A 20,533-nucleotide genomic window follows, 5' to 3' on the forward strand; every position below is an offset into this window, starting at 1 on the left:
CCTTTGCGCAAGTTACAAAACATTGTAAGAAGTCTCAAATTAAGCCTTGTTTATAACAAGCTTCTATAAAACAGTATGGAAGTGTTTGGACCTATACCTAAGCCAATGTGCATGACAGGAAATCTGGCTCACAATTTTGCTGAATTTAAAGAGTCTTTTGAAGACTATTTAGTTGTGACCGAGTTGGAAAAGAAAGAAGCTGCCTATAAGGTGTCCTTATAGTTGATGGGACAAGAATGTAAAAAACTCATGCAAAGCTTACCTCTTTCGAAAGAAGACTTAGCGAGTGATTCAACTATTCTCGAGGCTTTGAGCAAATATTTCAAACCCAAAACAAATGTCTTGTACGAAAGATCAATCTTTCTTCATGCCTATCAATTGCCACAAGAATCTGTAGATCAGTACTATATCCGATTGCGGCAACTTGTGAAGGACTGCAATTATAGCACAGCAATGGCAGAAGAATTTGTGAGAGACAAATTGGTGATGGGTTCTAAAGATAATAAAACACGAGAAGCCCTGTTTAAAGAAGAGGAAGTCGTTACTATTGAGAAGGCATTAAACGTATTTAGAATAAATGAGAGGGCAAAAGAACAATGGACTGAATTAAATAAACTTGATCCAGCAGCACGTCAATCTAGCAATGTAGAGGTAGATGCTGAAACCGTTCATCAGATCCGTAAACCACAATTTAATTTTAGTAGAAGAGGCCCCTCACAGAGAAGAGGAAACTCATCGCTATCATATCGGGGAAATACCCAACGAGACTTTTCGTCCACAAGCGGAAATGAATGTCGCTATTGTGGCAGCACAGTCTTTTATGCAAATCGATCAAAAGACTGTTCAGCATGGGGAAAACAATGTGATTGTTGCCAAGTATTTAACCACTTTCAAAAGGTTTGTGAAAAAAAGAAGCACCAATATCCATATGAACAAGCGTATCAACTACAAACAGAGAGCACGTCATCAAGGCCATTAGTCAATGCGTATACAATACCCAGTAGCAGTCAAGTAAATCATACAGGGTGGTATCAACCAGAAATATTTCAACAGTCAGAGGACTTATTTGTAGTGGAGGACATAGCATCTATCAATCAGGATAATATTCCAACCAAGTATTTTGGCACACTGCATGTCCATGAAGTTGGATTACCACCAGCTACATTATCGTGCCAGATAGATACAGGCGCTACTTGTAACATAATAACGCTGCAAGACTATCGCCGGCTTAAAAAACAACGTCAACAAGATATAAATCCTTCAACTGCTCAACTTCGATTATACGATGGCTCAGTGATTGTGCCTCTGGGAGTTTGTACGTTGTCTTGCGTCGTACAAGGACAAAAGCATTCCATCCAATTTCAAGTTTTGGATCGCGCAGTAACGTCACTTCTATCGGCAATTACATCTATAGCATTTGGCTTCGTTACAATGCATGATATTCATTACACGGCAATGGCCTCTCAGACAAGGAATGAAAGCCAGTTCTTGAAATCACAAGAAAGTCAAGAATCAAGAGAACTAGACAGAGCCCGCGAAGAAGCCACAAAGATTATTCATCAATTTCGTGATGTTTTTGAGGGTCTTGGACGTTTTCCAGGCACGTATCATATCGACAAGGATCCGACAGCAGTACCTGTTCAGCATGCTCCACGACGAGTCCCGGTAGCGTTGATGGAGCCACTCAAGAAGAAATTAGAGGACTTACAGCAGCGAGATATTATTGAGAAGGTGACCCAGCCAACGCCCTGGATCAGTAGTCTGATGATAGTTCAGAGGAATAACAAAATGCGCATTTGCTTGGATCCTAAGGACCTGAATAAAGCGGTTCGTCGTCCAAAATATCAAATGCCTACGTTGGATGCCATTCTACCAAGACTTGGAAGTGCAAAAATATTCTCAGTCTTAGATGCGAAGGATGGTTTTCATCAAATAGTCTTGTCTGAAGAATGCTCGAGCGTGACTACCTTTTGGACAACTTTTGGCCGCTACAAGTATAAGAGACTACCATTCGGGTTATCGTCAGCACCGGAGGAGTTTCAATGACGTTTTCTGGAATTGTTGGAGGGATTAGACGGGGTCGAAGATATAGCAGATGACATCTTGATCCTTGGTCGACGAGACACTTAAGCAGAATGCATAATTGACCATAATAAAAAATTACGAGCCTTATTAGAAAGAGCAAGAGAAAAACCTTTGGTATTAAATAAAGAGAAATTACGGTTGGTGGTCACGGAAGTGAGCTACATGGGACATTTAATTACCAATCAAGGGGTATACCCAGACCCGGCAAAAGTAGAAGCCATTACGAAAATGCCTCAGCCGACTGACAAGAAACCTGTACAAAGGCTGCTGGGAAGTGTCAATTACTTGGCCAGATTTGTAACATCTATGACCACTATTACGGAGCCCTTAAGGGTGTTATTGGTGAAAGAGGTTTTGTTTATGTGGCAAGAACCACAGATGGAGGCGTTTAATAAAATTAAGGAGCTGTTAACAAAGGCTCCGATACTTGCGTACTACGATCCAAAGAAAGAGGTCACAATTCATAGTGACGCATCATAGTCTGGCCTAGGGGCAGTCCTCCTGCAAGAAGAAAGACCGGTAGCATATGCCTCAAGAGCTTTAACTCAAACGGAACGTAATTATGCTCAGATAGAAAAGGAATGTGTGTCAATTCTTTTCGCAGGTCTCCGGTTTGATCAGTATATAGGGGCTCGCCCACTGATAACAATTCATACGGATCATAAGCCGCTTATACCGATATTCAACAAGCCATTGAGGTGCGCACCTAAACGACTCCAACGTATGATGCTGCAATTGCCAAATTATCAATTGGAAGTACATTATCACCCGGGAAGTTTTTTATATGTAGCTGACATGTTGAGCAGAGCATACCTGCCAGGCGCCATACAAAATCTGGCACATATGGAACAAGTCTACCGTGTTGAACAAGTACTACATGAAGTCTCAGAGATCAATCCAGTACAGTATCTCCCAGTGAGCACTCCTACACTGAATTTCATTCGACAAGCTATATCAGATGATGATATATGTCAGTCACTCATTGAACTAGTACAGAAAGGTTGGCCAATTAATCGCAATCAAGTTCAAAAAGAGGTTAGAGAATGCTGGTCAGAACGAGGAGACATTACATACCAGGATAGAATACTGTATAAAGGCCAAAGAATAATCATACCCTTTAGAAGCAGAAAGGAAATAATGTCAAGAATACACTTTAGTCACGTGGGACCAGATGCCACCGTCAGAAAAGCTCGAGATATTATTTATTGGCCAGGTATGGCAGCAGAGATCAAAGAATACGTGAGCAAATGTAATGCGTGCAACACATTTATGGCTAAACTCAAGCTTGAAACTCTACAACCATATGAAGTTCCGCAACGGCCGTGGCAAATGGTAGGCCAAGATGTCTTCACCATTAATGGAGAAAATTACTTAGTTGCGGTGGACTATTTCAGTTTTTACTGGGAACTAGACAGACTATCATCGACTACAAATGCTGCCTTAATTCAAGTCACTAAGAAACACTTTTCCGTCATGGAGTCCCTCAAGTTCTAGTGACAGATAACGGAACAAATTTCGTCAGTAAAGAATTTGACCGTTTTGCAAGACAATGGGGATTCGTCCATCTCCATACCTTAGTCAGTCTAATGGTAAGTCGGAAGCAGCTGTTAAAGTAGCAAAACGATTGGTGAAGAAAGCTCTCTACAGCAAGCAAGAACTGGAACTAGCTGTTCTAGAATGGCGGAATACGCCTCAACTAGATGGAATTAGCCCAGTACAAAAATTTACGCAAGACGTACTCAAGGACTTTTACCTGTTAGCAGTCATCTACTTAAGCCAAAACTCGTACAAGGAGTACCAGAAGCATTAGTTAAGCAAAAAATGCGGATGAAACAGCAATACGACAACGGAAAGCATGATCTAGAAGAACTGGATTCCGGTCAACTCGTGCGAGTAGAGCCCCAAAGAAGAAATACACCCTGGATTGGAGCTAAAGTACTAAAACAAGTTGGTCCCCGATCATACTTAGTTCAGACAGAAGCTGGGTCAGTATTCAGACGGAATAGGAGGTTTCTCCGAGTAGAACCTGCTAACACTAATATTGGCTCAAATAAGTCTAGGAAGATGACACAGACAAATAGCAGCGTCATCTGGCGTCCTCAGTACCAAGAACAGTGTCCGTTGGAACTGCAAACCAGTCAAAGTTGGCCAGTTGTAGAAGGAGGTGCAAAAGCAACCTTGTGGAAGAAAGTTCCTTCTAGTCAGAGGCCAACAGTCCATACTGCATCAGTTGTGCCACACTCTCAACATCTGATTCAGAGTCCGAGACTGTAGCAAGTTCACTAAGACCTATTGGGAGGTCACGCCAATTCAAGAACAACTGAGCGACGACGTATTACCAAGTGCGATAGAAGCTACCAGCCAGCAGTATGATCAAAGACAAAAGCTGTACAATTACCCTTCAGATGCTAGTCAAATTCAGACGAATAAAGTAAACCCAGAAGATTTTGTACAGTTACCATTAGACACAAAAGCTACGGCTAGCAAAAAAAATCGAGCAACCGAGTCACACCAGAGGGAGCAGTGCATTACGTTGCAGTCTCGAGCGTTGCAGCAAGGATTCGAGGTGCAGGAAATAATGCCAATACATCCAAACCAGCTACCACGGTTGCGGCCAAGCTCTAGTCGTACAAAACCATCATGGCAAAAAGATTATCAGACACAGTTTTGATAGATAGCTGGTAAAATATATATATTGAATTCGAAAGAGGGAGATGTTTGTATTTAAGAGAGGATGGTGTTTGGGGTTATGTCAGGGCCTATGAAGGGGGAATAGTGCCTGGCAGCACGGATACATATATATACAGCAGACGACGACAATCCACCAGACGCTCTTGAGACCTGACCATGTAACTTATTACTCTATTTTATATTACTTTTAATTTATTAAACTTTAAATATTAATACACAAAGTGTCATTCAATTTCACATAGAATAACAGTATGTCTCAGTCACGTAACGGACTTAAGTAGCTGCTTGAAATTCATCCCAAAGTTACCGAACATTTATGTCGGCCTTTAAGCCCTACTTCAAAATCTGTGCTGAGATACGATTCTTATTTATTATTATGTTTTCGGTGTGAAATATCTTATAAAAAATGGTTATGACTAGAGTTAAAAAATTAATTAAATTCAAATTTGTAATAAAGTTTTGTAGTATTTTGCTTCAAATATGTATCGTCGATAAGGTATCAGTATTTTACTTCATATATGTATCGTCGAAGACGTGGATAAGGTATCAGTATTTTGCTTCAAATATGTATCGTCGATAAGGTATCAGAATTTTGCTTTAAACATGCATCGTCGATAAGGTATCAGAATTTTGCTTCAAACATTTATCGTCGATAAGGTATCAGAATTTTGCTTCAAACATGTATCGTCGATAAGGTATCAGAATTTTGCTTTAAACATGCATCGTCGATAAGGTATCAGAATTTTGCTTCAAACATTTATCGTCGATAAGGTATCAGAATTTTGCTTCAAACATGTATCGTCGATAAGGTATCAGAATTTTGCTTCAAACATTTATCGTCTATAAGGTATCAGAATTTTGCTTCAAACATGTATCGTCGATAAGGTATCAGTATTTTGCTTTAAATATGTATAATAATAATAATAATTTCGCAAAGAAAAGAAAACCCTGCAGGCAACCACGGAGGCACGGCCTATACGTGGTGGTTACCAGGACAATACAAACAAAGAAATTAAATTTAAGGAGTGATTTGAAAGCGCGACAAAAATGATTAAATCGATATGAAAAATTTAAAATATGATTAAACACACAAAAGTTAAGAAAGATTAGAAAGCCAATTTTAAAAAAGAATTCGAACACAAGCAAACGAAATAGCGGAATCGAGATCATAGCGGCATTCTCTCGGATATCCGTGGGCAGCGAGTTCCAGGTTCTAGCGCTCCAGGTGAAAAATGAGTGCTCCAAAGCCAAACATCTTGCAAACTTGATATAGTACGTAGGGCAAGACTGCCGATTACAAACGGTCAAATAATCGCTAAGGATGAACGTCTCCGACCAGGTCAATTTCCAGAGCGTAACCATATCACAAACGTCCCCGTGAAAGGATAGTGGTAAAAGAGGAATGTACGCCAGTCGTTGATCATATGGGACATGGTTGGATAAGTTTGCGCGCGGTGACTTCCGGTAAAATCTAGTGAACGAACCCTGAACACTTTCCAACGCAACCACGTCCTTTTTGAGATAAGGATTCCAAACTGGTGAGGCGTAGTGGAGGGCAGGTAAACACATCGAACGAAAAAGCGTGACGCACCCACGAGTAGAACCAGTAGTTCGACGAATAAGACCACTTAAACGCCGAGGATTTTCATAGTATAAACACGAGTAATAGCCACGCCATTGATCTCATAGGAGACGGCTTCGTGAGATTTATTTCTCCTAATCACCATGAAGTTACATTTCTTGATATTCAGGGAAATGCTATTGGCAACTCCCCATTCGAAGACATGAGAGACATTATCTTGTAACGACAAACGGTCAGCCGCTGAACGGATCGCGAGAGAAATATAGCTGTCATCAACGTATTGGTAAAGAGAGCAATCGTTAGTCAGAACCGACGGAAAATCGGAGACGAAAACGTTGAATAGTAACGGTCCAAGTATGGACCCCTGAGGCACCCCAGAAAGGACAGGTCGATAGGTGCTGAATTCACCGCGATAGACAACGCGTTGGAAGCGATTGTGTAAAAAATCTTGAATCCACTCCAAAAGCTCCCCGCTGATACCAGCTCTTTACAGCTTAAGCAACAGCCGCCAGTGGCAAACAGAGTCGAATTCTTTTGACCAGTCAAAAGAAATGACGTGAATGTCGGGGGGATTACGCTCATCTATTAATGTCAACCATTCGTGAAAAGATTGCAGGAGCTGGTGCGTACAGGACAGACCCTTTCGGAAACCATACTGCGAGGGAGGTATAACAGAATTGTCATCTAGGTACTTGTTCATCTTCACGTAAATTATCGTCTCCAGTAGTTTACCAACAACAGAGGTCCGAGATATAGGGCAATAATTCTATTTCTCATTTCACTTGCCCGACCCTTTGTAAACAAGAACGACGTTAGCCAATTTCCATGCCGAAGGGAGAGACGACGTTGCCAGTGACAAATTTGACCAACGGGTCAATTATAGCCGGATACATTATCTGGAGAAGCCTGGGAGGTATACCGTCGGGCCACAGGCGGATCCATCTTTAAACCCTCTAACGCTTTTGGAACATCTGGACAAAGAGTCAATCGAGTTGAGAGTCAAAATATTTGCCTTCGGTCCAAGACTAGGAAGAGTTAAATCGGGGTCAGATTTGGTAAAGCTTCTGTAGAAGAAATCGCCAAAAGCCGTCGCTATGACCAAAGGACACGATAGTTGTCTGTCCTGGACTTTAAAAGACGGTCGAGGGGGAAGCTGGGACTTTGACCGAACGAAACTCCAAAACCACTTCGGATATGTAACTATAGTATCGTTTAAATGTGACACAAACCAGTCATAAGCTTCTGTAGTCTTTTTTCGTAGGACGTTGTTAAAGTCCTTATATTGTTTCCAGTCAGAATCTTTGCGTTTTGTTATCTTTCGTGAACGAGCTCGCCCGTAATCCAGGGCGCACGCTTCTTCCCTTGAATGGCAACAGAAGGAATATTGTCTTTAACGCACGTTCAAAAGATATCGAGCCAAAGCTTCCAACTTTCATCAATAGTACTTGAAGAAAACGCAATGTCCCAATGAGCGTAGTGTGCGGTCGCTACTAGGTTTCACGGAGTTAGATTCTTGTACTTGAGAATAGTACGATTGATCCTCTGAACAAATGGCAGAGGGAAATTGAGGATGGCAGAAACTGCAAAGTGATCACAGCCAAGTAGGTTATCTCTGGTGCAAACTTCATTAAGAAAACGGTGGTCATTTATAAAAACCAGGTCAAGTAAACAGTCGGCGAAGTCACTGTTTGTTGTAGACCCCGTAACCGAGGCCCCACACAGTATCGTTAAAAAGTTGTTCTTGGGAAGTGCGAGGATTCGGATTCGACCAGTTAATATGTAAATTGAAATTTCCCATTAAGAAGAACACATCGTGAGGAGGGAGTGTCTCGTGTAGGTAGCCCAGAAGGTCACAAAGCACGAAAATGCAAGCGACGGAAGAGCGAGGTGGGCAATAAACGCAGCCGGCGACGGCAGTTCGAGTACCACATTTAAACGTCGAGAAAACCGCCACTATGGAAACGCCATCATCAGTCGTTATAACCTCTTCGGGAATTTCAACCGGAAGAGGGCGCAGAGAGTCATGAATGGCGAGCAGAACACCATCACCACGCGTAGGGCGGTCATTTCGAAAGGTAATGTAATCTTGAGGGAATATTTCAGTGTCAAGTACAGAGGAGTCGAGCCATATTTCAGTGAGTCCAAAAATTTCGAAATGGTATTCGTTAAAAACTGTCAAGTCCTTAATCTTGTTGCGTAAACTTCGAACGTTGGAAAGCAAGAATTTTACATTTCGAGATCGTTTCGGTTAAATAAGCGACGAAAACCATCGTCACGCACCGAAGACGAAAGCGGAGTTAATAACAATGAAAAACGAATCACTGAACATTGATTTTTCAATATACATTGAATCATCACCATGTACCAATTTACTGACGAGCGTTAGTCTATTTTATTATTAAAATATGGTTTTATATATATGTAAGTAAATTTTACCTAGTAAGATGATGTAATTGAGGTGCCAAATTTAATCCGCGATTGGACGGAAATCGAAGAATGCATTGAGCCGGCGAACATACATGTTTCATTTCAGTTCGCCTAAATGGATACTTTTGTCTTAAGATACGGTATATATCAAATACTTCTAGTATAACAGATTGCAAAGCGTTATGGATGTCTATCGGCTTTCGTTTCACTCGTAGGGCTTTTTTTATCTGGAGAAATGGAAGTGCGTAGAAATTATTTAAAAATATTCAATAAAAAGCACTGAAAATATTTTAAAAGGAAGGAAACTCGAAACATCAGAATTCAGCGCAACGCATTAATTGTAAACGAGGCTATTACAAGAAAATGACGAATTAATATTTGACAAGCGGTTTGCAAACGTGGCAATGCTGTCCGGATTTGAGGCATTCACGAGGTAATTAAGTTCTAAAAATTAGGTGTACACAGTCGGTGGCTTTAGCCTTTATAAATGTCATCGGTATCTTCTATGGCTGTCCAAAGAAACTAGGCAAACAACCCAGACCGGACATGGGTCGAATATCGTCCATCATTTACGAGCTTTACTGCTTGGGTCGCTTGGGTCGCTCAGAAGGTGAAAGACTGGCCAGGAAATGGGCCAAGGCGTGAACGCTACTTGGTTTTGGCCAACTTCAGAACCTGACGCCAAAAAAAAAACTTTGGAGGCTCTTAAAATCTTCTATAATGGAATTGTCGATCTGTAATTGGGACAGCAATATGAAAGGATATCGAACTGTAAAGACGTAAGTATAATTAAAATATTTATATAATAATCAGCTAGGCTAATACCAAAGAAGTCATGAAGTAAACTTTAAAGCCATTAATTCAGAGGGCCGGGTTACAATGCGTAGGAGGGTGGTGGCAAGCCCTTCATGCCACGCGAGGATATAATGATTGTCTAAATAATTGAAAACTTACCAGTTGTAATCCAAAATCGATTGGTCATTTCGATCCTGTAGAATTAGTGAAGACTTCAATTAAGTTAGACGAAAATGGCAAAATTAACTTATAAAATTCGAGCTAACTGTCCACTTCAGATTAGAGAGCTGCAGGGTAGCAAAAATTACATTCCGTTGTTTCCCGATGTGGTATTCCTAATCGTTTCCGTTCAGTTTCATTTCGTAATTAACCTTTTCACCCGATGCTGTAACGTTTCGTTTTACTATATAATTATTCCGTCCGTTTCCACTGCGTTCTATTTACTATCTCATTATTCCATCCATTCCAATTGCGTTAAGTTTACCCCAACTTTTCCCTTCGCTACTCCTTTTTCACTCCATTTTTTTCGTGTTTAGTTTTATGAATTAGTTATTATTATTAGTTATTATTTCTGACAACGCCAAAAATGAAAGAACCATAGATACCTTTCAGTCCTAGACAACCTTCAAGCCTTAAATTGTGTATCATATTTACCATTTTTTTTACAAAACTGCTTAATTTCCATAACTTATTGAATTTGACTAGTAAACAAATTATTTAAAGTGTCTTTCACCCTCTTCACCCACCTCGTCGAAGCCTTGCAGGCTAGCTACCACTTACAATCACCCCCCTTTTCGCATATGTTGGTTTGATTCCTTTGTTTGGAATTGGCCAGATTTCGTTCGGTTATCGCCATTTTCGGAAATATTTTTTTCTGATTCCGTTCCGTTATTACGATTTTTGGTCAGTGCCGTAACTAGGCATTGGCAGTGTTGGCCCCCACCAGGGCAACAAAGGGAAGGGGCGCCGTTTGGCGTACTAAAAGCTAAAACGTATTGCCAGCGACCTCTAAATTTAAACTGCTTGTAATCTTAAAAATTAATTAAAAGCAGCTTTAGATTACTCGAATAGAAGTCGCCAGCCTCCAGATAAGCTTCGCTCAAAGTTAGTAGACTGGAAGTTCAGCTACAAGAAGTTAAATTTAATTCAATAGAGGTCGGTCGCCCCTAGACTAGCTTCGTTGAAAGTTCCTAGACTAAAAGATCCGCTTTAAATTTAATTCGTCACGTGTTGGTCTTTACTCCAAAAGTTTGTTTTCACCACACTGTTTCGGATTACCATTTAAAAGTCGTCATTATGGATCCTAACTTTGATATACGAAATGTCCGCTTAAAAAACCAATTGCCGAAGTCAAGTAAATGTACTTCAAATTTGGTTAATCAACTAATTTGCGGATAGAAAATAGCCCATACCAAAATAGTAGTCTTGTTTAAGAATGAAATAAGGATGCATTTGGATGACGTCTTATTTAACAAATAAATAAGTCAGCAAAAAATATCGTTACCCAAATTTATTTGTTACGTTTAAATATAACTTAATCAAGACTTATGTTAACCTAATAAATTTAATGAATTTGGGAGTAAATGTCTCACTTAAATAAGATTTAATTAAATTCTTAAAACGTCTTATTTTGACAGCATCAATTTCGTTTAAATGAAATTGAAATATCAGTTTATTTGAGACTGCAATAAATGTAATTTAAAGTTAAATACAGCCTTAAAATTAAAAACATGAAGGCTCTTCAATTAGGTTTAATACTGAAGCCTTATTAACCACTAAAAATAAAAAACAAATACTGGGTATAATATTATCATTTGAAATATAAAATAGTTTTCAAAAAGCATTAACAATACAAAGTTTTACTAAATTTGAGGAGCAATAACACTAACTGAACTCTTATATTTGTTTCATTTTTCCAGTTATAATTCTGTTTAAATGAAGTCTTAATAAGTTTTAAATAAAATCTATAATGAAAGTAAGTTCAATATAATATGTATATCTGAAACATTAAGTTTAAAATAACTTAAATCAGTGGCGGCGCCATTACGTTTTTATTAGTAGATTAATAATTGTTATCAGTTATGGGGCCCCTTTTATTTTTTAAAGGGAATATAATCCCCAACAAATTAAGAAATTCAATCCTTAATCAACCACAAAGGTGCATGTATCAGAATTGGTCGCCCGGTGTACCGGTAAGATTGAAACCACACCACCGGAGATCTATCATCAGAATGCCCTACGCCAGCGTCTACAAGCCCGGACAGGTGACAAAACCAGCATGGGCAGTAGAACCCTACTACTGATGGTCGCACCCTTGACGCAAGCCGTTCAACCCAGCAGAAGGTGCAGCAATGGTTTGACGAGCTCGCCACTTCGCACACAGCGGTGGGATTGAGAGCGGATGCTCTAGCAAATCCGGCCGACACCCTACCTATGAAGGGAGAGAGTCAAACCCTTTGGAGAGAGCTCCTAAAGAGGAACGACGAGCACACAGCAGCCCAAGTAACCCGGCACAGCTGGCACAGGAGATCCCGGTGGACCCCAAAAAGCCGGGAAACAGGACTGCCGTGCTCGCATTTGGAGGCCCTATATGTACCTTTAACAGTGCTAAATGCACGAACTCGGTGTACAGATTATGTGAGACTGTCTTACCCCTCGATTTTAGGTTCTTAAGAACGAACATATAAACAAATCTTGAATTCGTTTCAAAAGTAAACTTAGGAACCTGGAGGAAATAAATATATATAGTGTAAAATATCCTTATTTTAAACTTAAAGTAGTCTTTAAATAAGATTGGCATTACCGCGTTTTTAAAAATAAATTTAAAACTCAAATAAGACTGAAATAGCTATTAACTACGACTGTGTAAAATAAGACTTAAACATAAATCTCAAAAGATAAGATATGAAAGAGTCTTGAATTAGATTTAAAAATACAGCCTTAATAACATAAATTAAATACAAAAATGGAATGTAAAATATCCTTACTTAAACCTTGAAATATACTTTATATAAGATTGGCAGTACATTGTGCATAAAACTAACTTTGACGCTCAATTAATGAATTTAACAAAATGTTTCTCTTTGGCACTTTCAACAAAAGATGTTGGTTACAGCAATTGTTCTTCATTTTGTTTCTTAGGATTTTCGTTAAGCTCTAGTGGCATAGACAAGGGGGGCTTCCGAGTCCCAACCCCCTTTGGGCATACCTTTGACTTAACTTAATGTTCATACCCTTTTTTACACTTATGAACCCTTACATTTATTGCATTTGCGTAAACCCTTTTGTGGGTAAATTCAAACCATTTATAATTTATTATTTAAAAGCAAAAATTGTAAAGCCGAAACGGTTTTCTTTATAACCTAAAAAAAATTTCATAATGGACTTAACAATTTCTTATTGGTATAAATTAGCTCTAAATCGCACAACTTAGTTCGTTCCTAGAAAACCGATTAATTTCAAGAAATTATTATTTGAATGTGCATTCGTATAAACGGCGCCCCATACACAATTTGGTATAAAATCCAAGAGTTTTTTATTTTATACTAAGGAATTCGAAACCAAAATTTTAGTATTGTTTCCTTTAGGTTTATCGCTAAATAAGAAGATCAACGGCTTGAAGAGTGTGGTTTTATTGGCTCTATGTCCATTGTAATATAGATTCTAAATGAGTATCGAATTTAGTAAGAAATAAATGTGCTTTCAAGCCGTCAACATACACATTTATGGTTTTGAAGCTAATATCTTGAAACATAATAAATTAAATTATTGTTTAAATGAAGACCAGATTTGCTGTTATTTTTGCAATGTTAATTGAGACTAAAATATGCATTAGTTTTGCAGTTAAATTTGATCTTACAATGTGCATTATATAAGCAGTTTAAATTGATTCTTTCAAATGCATTGTTTTTCAGTTTAATTTGAGACCACCATATGCATTAGTTTTGCAGTTTAATTTGAGACCACCATATGCATTAGTTTTGCAGTTTAAATTGAGACTAACATATGCATTATTTTTGCAGTTTAAGTTGAGACTAAAATATGCATTGTTTTGCACAGAATTGAGAATAAAATTAATATTATATTTGCAGCTAGTAATAAGTTTAAAATTAACCTAGTAATATACGCTTAAATTTAATCTTAAACATGCCTTCTTTTTCATCTTAAACAAGACTAAATGTAGAGGGGAAATATCAGACTTCAATTTAACTGAAATTAACCGTTATTAGGAGTCTTAAATAAGACTATCCCAGAGCTGAAATAAATCTTAAATTATGTTCTATGTGGCAGTTTCAAAAAAGGAATAATAATAATAATAATCAGCTAGGCTAATACCCTTGGCACCACCTTAGGCCTAAGTCATCAAGCGACTTTCAAAGCCATTAATTCCGGTGGCCGGGTTACAATGCGTAGGAGGGTGGTGGCAAGCCCTTCATGCCACGCGAGCCAACAGCTCCCAACACTAAATATTACCGTTAACCTCGACCAGGTTTTATGAAAGGAGAAACCGAAGAACCCGGGGAAAACCCCTTCAACCAAGTTTTAATTTTGCTAACTGGTTTGAAACTTATACAAACCAAAATATAGCAATCTTAAATAAGTCTCGATTTTCACTCTAAATATGAATGTGATAACTCTGAAGCCAGAATATATTTGGCAGCTTAAAAGGAGTCTGTTTTTATACTAAAAATTGCAACTTCGCTTTTGGTAAAGGTATTCACAAATAATTGAATTTTAAATCTAAGACTTAATAAAAACTTAATTATGGATGTATTTGGGAATGTGGCAGATTTAAAAACGTCTTAGCGAAGTTTGTTTAAACAAACTTATTTAATAACTCGTCGGATACAAGAATCAAACGGAGGAAATCTTCGATTCCGTCGGCCATAGTACAAAACCAGTTACAGAAATCCAGCCGAAGTCGCTGATCACCATGGTAGAGTGCTTGGTGGAGCGTGCCACGAAATGGGTGATAGTTATGACGGTCATGGACACGTAGTACTTTGACAAGTCCAAATCAGATCAGGTCATTCTTATGCTTGCTCGAGGGTAGGCGACAAAGTAGGCGATGACTGTGTCTTCCATGTTGATGTTGTCATGGCTAGGTCCACGGAATCTGTGATTCACGTTGCCTTCGTTTTCAAAGTCACGGACAGCACGGAGAACAGTGTGGTGATTTGGAAGACTATCAGAATACAACGGTCCTAAATGAGTTAAAGTGTGCAATTATTGGTGGCTTTACCGGGGAGTCGGGGTCCGGCTCTTGTAAACCATAAGGGCGGTGGCGCACTGGGAGATATAGCTCTGATCAAATGGCCACCTCCGACTTCGGTCAGGTTTGGGCTGGAAACTGAGCTTCGGCTAAGGCTAACGGAGAGGGTCCGTGCACAATGGCCACCTCGGCGGATTGGGTAACCTGCTGTGGGGCGACGGGCCTCCGTATGAGGGCACGGGGATCCAACTTTCCTCTAGAAATGTGTATTCCTTTAAAATGTTACACAGGTTCTTGAATAACTCCTTCGCAAAAGCTTTTTCACAATCATTAAAAGTTGAACTTTTACTGTATATTGGAAATTCTAATTCCACAAATTGCTTTAAACATTGCACAACATTTAACGGATTAATATCCATCGTGGATTACTGGTAGCCAAGATTTTAGCATACCCGTCAATTTTCCTGCTGTTTTTTAGGTATTACCGTATACACGAACAAACCAATATTGACGACAAAATATACTAACTGAACAAAATTTATTTCGCTATAGTTAACATTTATTTTAAAAACCAAACATTATTATACCTTATTTTTAAAAAAACCGTTTCGTTAAATAAATAAATATAAATAATTTTTAATGAATTTCATTTATTTTTTATTTATTATTTAGGTAAATAATATTTTAGAACTTTTAGAACCAAAACAATTACGGATATAGATTGGAAATTAATGAGGTTTTTGATCGAAACTACTGATTTGTTTTTAATTTTTATACTTTTTTTTACAAAATTTAATTTTGATTTTGATAAATATTTTTTAGCGTTATAAACATTTTTCAATTTTTAAAAAAATATTTCAAACAATTTGAGATATTTGGTCAAATTTAGTTTATCTTTATATAATTTTTACAAAACTTTAAAATTGGGCTAATTTAGATCTATTATTTTCCCATTTTGTTCAAGTTTGATCAAATTGACCAAAATAAATACTTGGTTTTTCAAAAAATCGCAATTTATCTATACATTAATCCAATTTTACACAACTTATAAATTTCCGTCAATTTCTATGAATTTTGATCGAAACTACTGTTTTTGATCAATATTTTTTCAATTTTATATTTTTTTTTTCAATTTTGAAAAAAAATTATTTCAATCAATTTTGAAATATTTTTTTCAATGTTTGTATTTTTTAATTTTTTTCACATTTTTTTCAAATTCTAGACATATCGATTCATTTTTACCCATTTGGTTCAAATTGATCAAAATGTGATCAATTTTTATTTTTTTCGTAAATTTTTATAAATTTTTTATAATTTTGGTATTTTAAATTTTTTTCAATTTTTTTAACATTTTCCTAGGGGGGACCCTTGGAAACGGTCAAAATCCCATGTTATTTTCAATGGGAAAATTTTCATTTTGTGTTGTCAAAAACATTTTTCGTTGCCATGGCAAAACCGTTGCCCATTGAATAAAATCCCTTTAGAGTTTTTCAAGTTACATGAAGGTCTACCAATCTCCTGAGTTTGAACAAAATCGGTGTGTAACACCTCGGGTTGTCTCCTTGTTAGTTTATTCACTGGTCCCTGCGGGTTGGTTTCCCATTAATATCCAGTGAGAAAAATCCAATTAGCTATTAGTTGACTCTCTGGCTCCTGTGTGTTGGTTTTCCGTCAATACCCGGTGAGAAAAATTCAATAACCTCTTACAAGGAGACTACCCGAGGTGGTTATCACCGATTTTGTTGGAACTCGGGGGTTAAGTAGACCTTATGGTAGTATGAAAATTCCCAAAAGGAAAAGTTGCAATGGGCTTTAGTTTTCCCATGGCAACCGAAAATGTTTTTGACTTATCCATTTAAAAAAGTATGGGATTTTCTCGGTTCACCGAATTTGGTTAAAATTTAAAAAGCATTGATCCATTTTACCAAAATCCTTGATCAAATTTACCTAAAATAGATCAAATTCATCTTTTTGGGTAAGTTTTGAAAATATAATTTTTTCAATTTTTTTAAGTAAGTAAGTACCCTGTGAAACCGAGAAAATCCCATGCTTTTTTAAATGGAGATTTTTTTGTTTTGAGTGATCAAACACATTTTCGGTTGCCATGGAAAAACTATAGCCCATTGCAACTTTTCCCTTTGGCAATTTTCATACTAACATGGGGTCTAGTTAACCCCCGAGTTTCAACAAAATCGGTGATAACCACCTCGGGTAGTCTCCTTGTTAGTTTATTCACTGGTCCCTGTCGGTTGGTTTCCCGTCAAAACCCGGTGATGAAAATCCAATTAGCTATTAGTTGACTCTCTGGCTCCTGAATGTTGATTTCCCTTTAAAGCCCGGTGAAAAAATTCAATTCCGTGATTCCAGCATATTGAGTACACACCAGTGACATGACTTTCGGGGGAAAGAATAGAATTGAGAAAAGTGAGAAAAGTGAGCCAGTGAGAAAATTAGGACTACCCATTTATAATTGGTCTTGGGGCTTTCCGCACAAATATTTTTTAGTGGGGCCTCTGCGCCTAATTTTTTCTCTTCGTGGACACTGGCCCTGGAGCACCACTATAGCAATGGTTAAAATTATGTAGGGCTCAAGTGAATGGCTTAAAGCTTAAAATTTATTTCTCAGGTATCCTGCTATATCTAAAAATCTTTTTAACTCCTCAGGGCCGTGCAGAAGGGGGCAAAATCCCCGGAGCAGTGCTGTAAATCGCCCTTTAAGGACTGATAGGGAAAGAGACAACATGGGGGTTCAAATCAGAAGGATTGAAAACGCTCTAAAGGCTCGAGGGGGATAACTTGGACAATTTTTACAAGGCGTGGGGGTGCCAAATCATGTTAACTTGGAAGTATTTTAGGGCTGGAGGGGGGTGGGGGCGCTAACCAAAGGGCTCGCGAGTTACTTTCGCCACGGGCCTAAGGTTATCTCTGCTTTCAACCATTTTCTTTATTGATAAAAAATATAATTTTAACTCTAGATAAATAAGTATTGTTTTCTGTAAGTGAAGTATAGCTCAATTTGTGTTGAGCCGCGGACTCAAAAAGAGTGAGCCCTCTAATATTTATTCATAGACCTGGTACGAGACGAGTACAAAACGAATTGTTTAGGTGGGAAGAGCCCGAGACGAGTCCAAATTCGTTAACTTAAAAAAATTGAGCTCGAGACGAGCGAAAAAATGTAAATCAAATGAGACTGAGGTGAGTCCACAGAAAAAATAAAGCTTAACACGAGTCCGAGACGAGCCGTTTCAAATATTGTCATTTTATATGAGTCTGAGCTGAGCCTGTACAATATGTTCTCTTAAATTAGGCCCGAGACGAGCACTTAAACATTTCTGTGCAGCTATGCCTGGAACCCCCTTTGTCTACGCCACTGCGTCCATTGGCCTGCCACATCGCTCGCCAGACTAAAGCCCTCTCCAGGTCTCTCAAGTTATATGTGTTGGATTTCATCTCGCATACCAGATCACGTACAGTGTTTCTGTCAGGCGTCTCTCCCGGTGAAAGTCTGCCGCCCCCCGGAGCTTCGTAAAATGGTTACTCGAGCTGAGATTTCTATCGCAGCAGAAGGACCAATTTTTGAAACAAACGTGTATTTAAATTTTTTGAACTTTTAACACTTTTCCTTAATACCTTTCACTAATGTCAATAAAACACAATATCACTAAGCTTTGTTCATGGACAAATAGCATATCCTGATGTTTTAGTTGGTTTTGATTACCTTATTGAATAAAAAACTTTGGAACACAGAATAGTGTTTTGCTTAGAACATAATTAAGATACGATTCGGCTAAGCGTTCTTAGGTAGAACCATCTTTCTATCCATGACGTAATATCGAAGTGGTAATGGACCATTTTCATAGTAACACATTAATTTTTATATAATATTCTTGCAATTTCGGATCGTTAAAAAATCATTAATTCGATTCTTCATTCGATGGTTAATTAATTATTCTACCATAATTAAATGTACTTATGCTAACCTAAAAATCGACAGAGTGCTCGTCAATTTTTTTAAGGCCTTCGAACTAATTTGTAGATAAGAAAATTTTACCGCAAAGCTATGTTAATCCATGAAAGATAATTGCAGTCAATTTGCTTGAAACATTGTTTGTTGGTTACTGTTGCCAGCAACAGGCCGGGGAAGGCCTGGGCCTACTTGAAATTTTGGTAGGGGCCTCCAAAAGTCGTCTTAAGGGGCCTCCAAAATTAAATATATGGGCCTCCAAATTATTTAAAATCCGAAAATTCTGTATTCTGTTTGCGAAATTATTTATTTATTTATTAATTTTTCAATATTCAATGCGAGTGATTCGCTTAACGACGCTGCTGTTTTTATTCCTTTCAAAGGTACGAGTAACTTTTCTTTGACAGTAGATTGTTTTTTAGTTTTAATTTCTCGCGAGCGCTACTATATCCAAATCGTATCTAGAATTTTATCTTTACAAATAAATGGTTCTTAAACTTACTTTACTTAGACTAACAGTTTGTAAGTTTACCTACGTACATTCATTTTCGTAAGTTCTGATGTAAGGGATGTACATGCGAAGTACCGAAGGAATGAACGTAAATTGATAGACTTGAATTAAGTCGTAGAAATAACCACTCATTTGTTAAGTGTTATCGGTACACACTCTGTTTTTAGTAATGTTGAAATTCATAATTCATTCTAATTTTTTCGTCGCGTACCCATTTTACCCAAATATTTGACCACTTGCTTAAAAAAAATAATCAACGTGCACGGATTTGAAAAATTGTGGTGGTGGGCCTCCAAATGTTTGGCCAAACTCCCCAAAAATCCTGGCGCCGCTACTGACTGTTACAAACCGCTTATCCTCCTGAAAAGACGTTTGAAAACAAAATAAAGCATGGCTCCGACTGTTTCTCCAAAACGCAAGTTTCCGCCTTTTTCACAAGGCAATGTTTCCATAACGAAACAAAAGGCTATGGTGACATAACGGTAAGCTAATGGGCGCCTGGCTATGCCTCAACACGCAAACGTAAATAAACTCGGAATTACTATTATTCCATCTTAGTATAATTGGCACCGTTAGAATCGATATCTTAATAACGAGTGAAAGCACTTGGTTTTGACCATTTACATTTCGGGAAACGTTACGTATACGATACTTGAGGCTCCATGGCAATATAAACCTCCCCGGAAAGCCTAAATTATTTGAATTAATTCGATACCAACAAACAATTAAGCGTGTCCTTTTTAAGGACAATCTACACACAATTTAAAACTCAAGATTGAATGCACACTAAAATAACCTAAGAAATAAACGCGTACATCCTTCAGCTCTGGATGAACACGTCTCTGATATCCCAGATCATAATTGCGATATTAAAATCACTCCCAGAATTGTTACTTTTAGGTAAGGTTTCCGCGGTTTGGTTCACCTCCGGTTCTTCAAGGAATCGCGGGGCATTATGATAAGACTTCCGGTGTTTAATAAAAGAGTTTTAATACAATCACTAAAAATGTCGATAGAACTCGTCGGTTTAGCAATAGTTTATAGGTGATCGGAGCAAAATCTACAAATTCAAAATTTTAATATTCATAATTTTCCGACAACTAGAAATTGGTTTAAAATGTACAACAATACTTCGATCTAAATTTCCAACAATGGATGTAAAAAAAAATTATGAACTCTGGAGGTAATTATTTATTTCACCATTTTATCCGGGAGATTAAAGGCTATTCCTTTAATTCTATTTAATTTATTTCACTAGACCCAAAT

At 37.9% G+C, this 20,533-nt stretch overlaps 1 protein-coding gene across 1 annotated transcript; it reads left to right on the plus strand.

The window, feature by feature from the left end:
- The first annotated feature begins 225 nt into the window (after positions 1-225).
- Positions 226-2,046, plus strand: LOC149955597 (uncharacterized). The gene has a single exon (XM_090166705.1). It carries the CDS (start codon positions 226-228, stop codon positions 2,044-2,046), a length of 1,821 nt encoding a protein of 606 aa, XP_090022831.1.
- Positions 2,047-20,533: the final 18,487 nt, after the last annotated feature.

Source organism: Leiobunum rupestre, chromosome 2 (genome assembly GCF_980474605.1).
Source record: "Leiobunum rupestre chromosome 2, qqLeiRupe1.1.hap1, whole genome shotgun sequence".
Classification (NCBI taxonomy): domain Eukaryota; kingdom Metazoa; phylum Arthropoda; class Arachnida; order Opiliones; family Sclerosomatidae; genus Leiobunum; species Leiobunum rupestre.

Bases quoted from the DNA above. Each gene is read 5' to 3' on its own strand.
- LOC149955597 (XM_090166705.1), top strand. From the start codon at position 226: ATGGGACAAGAATGTAAAAAACTCATGCAAAGCTTACCTCTTTCGAAA.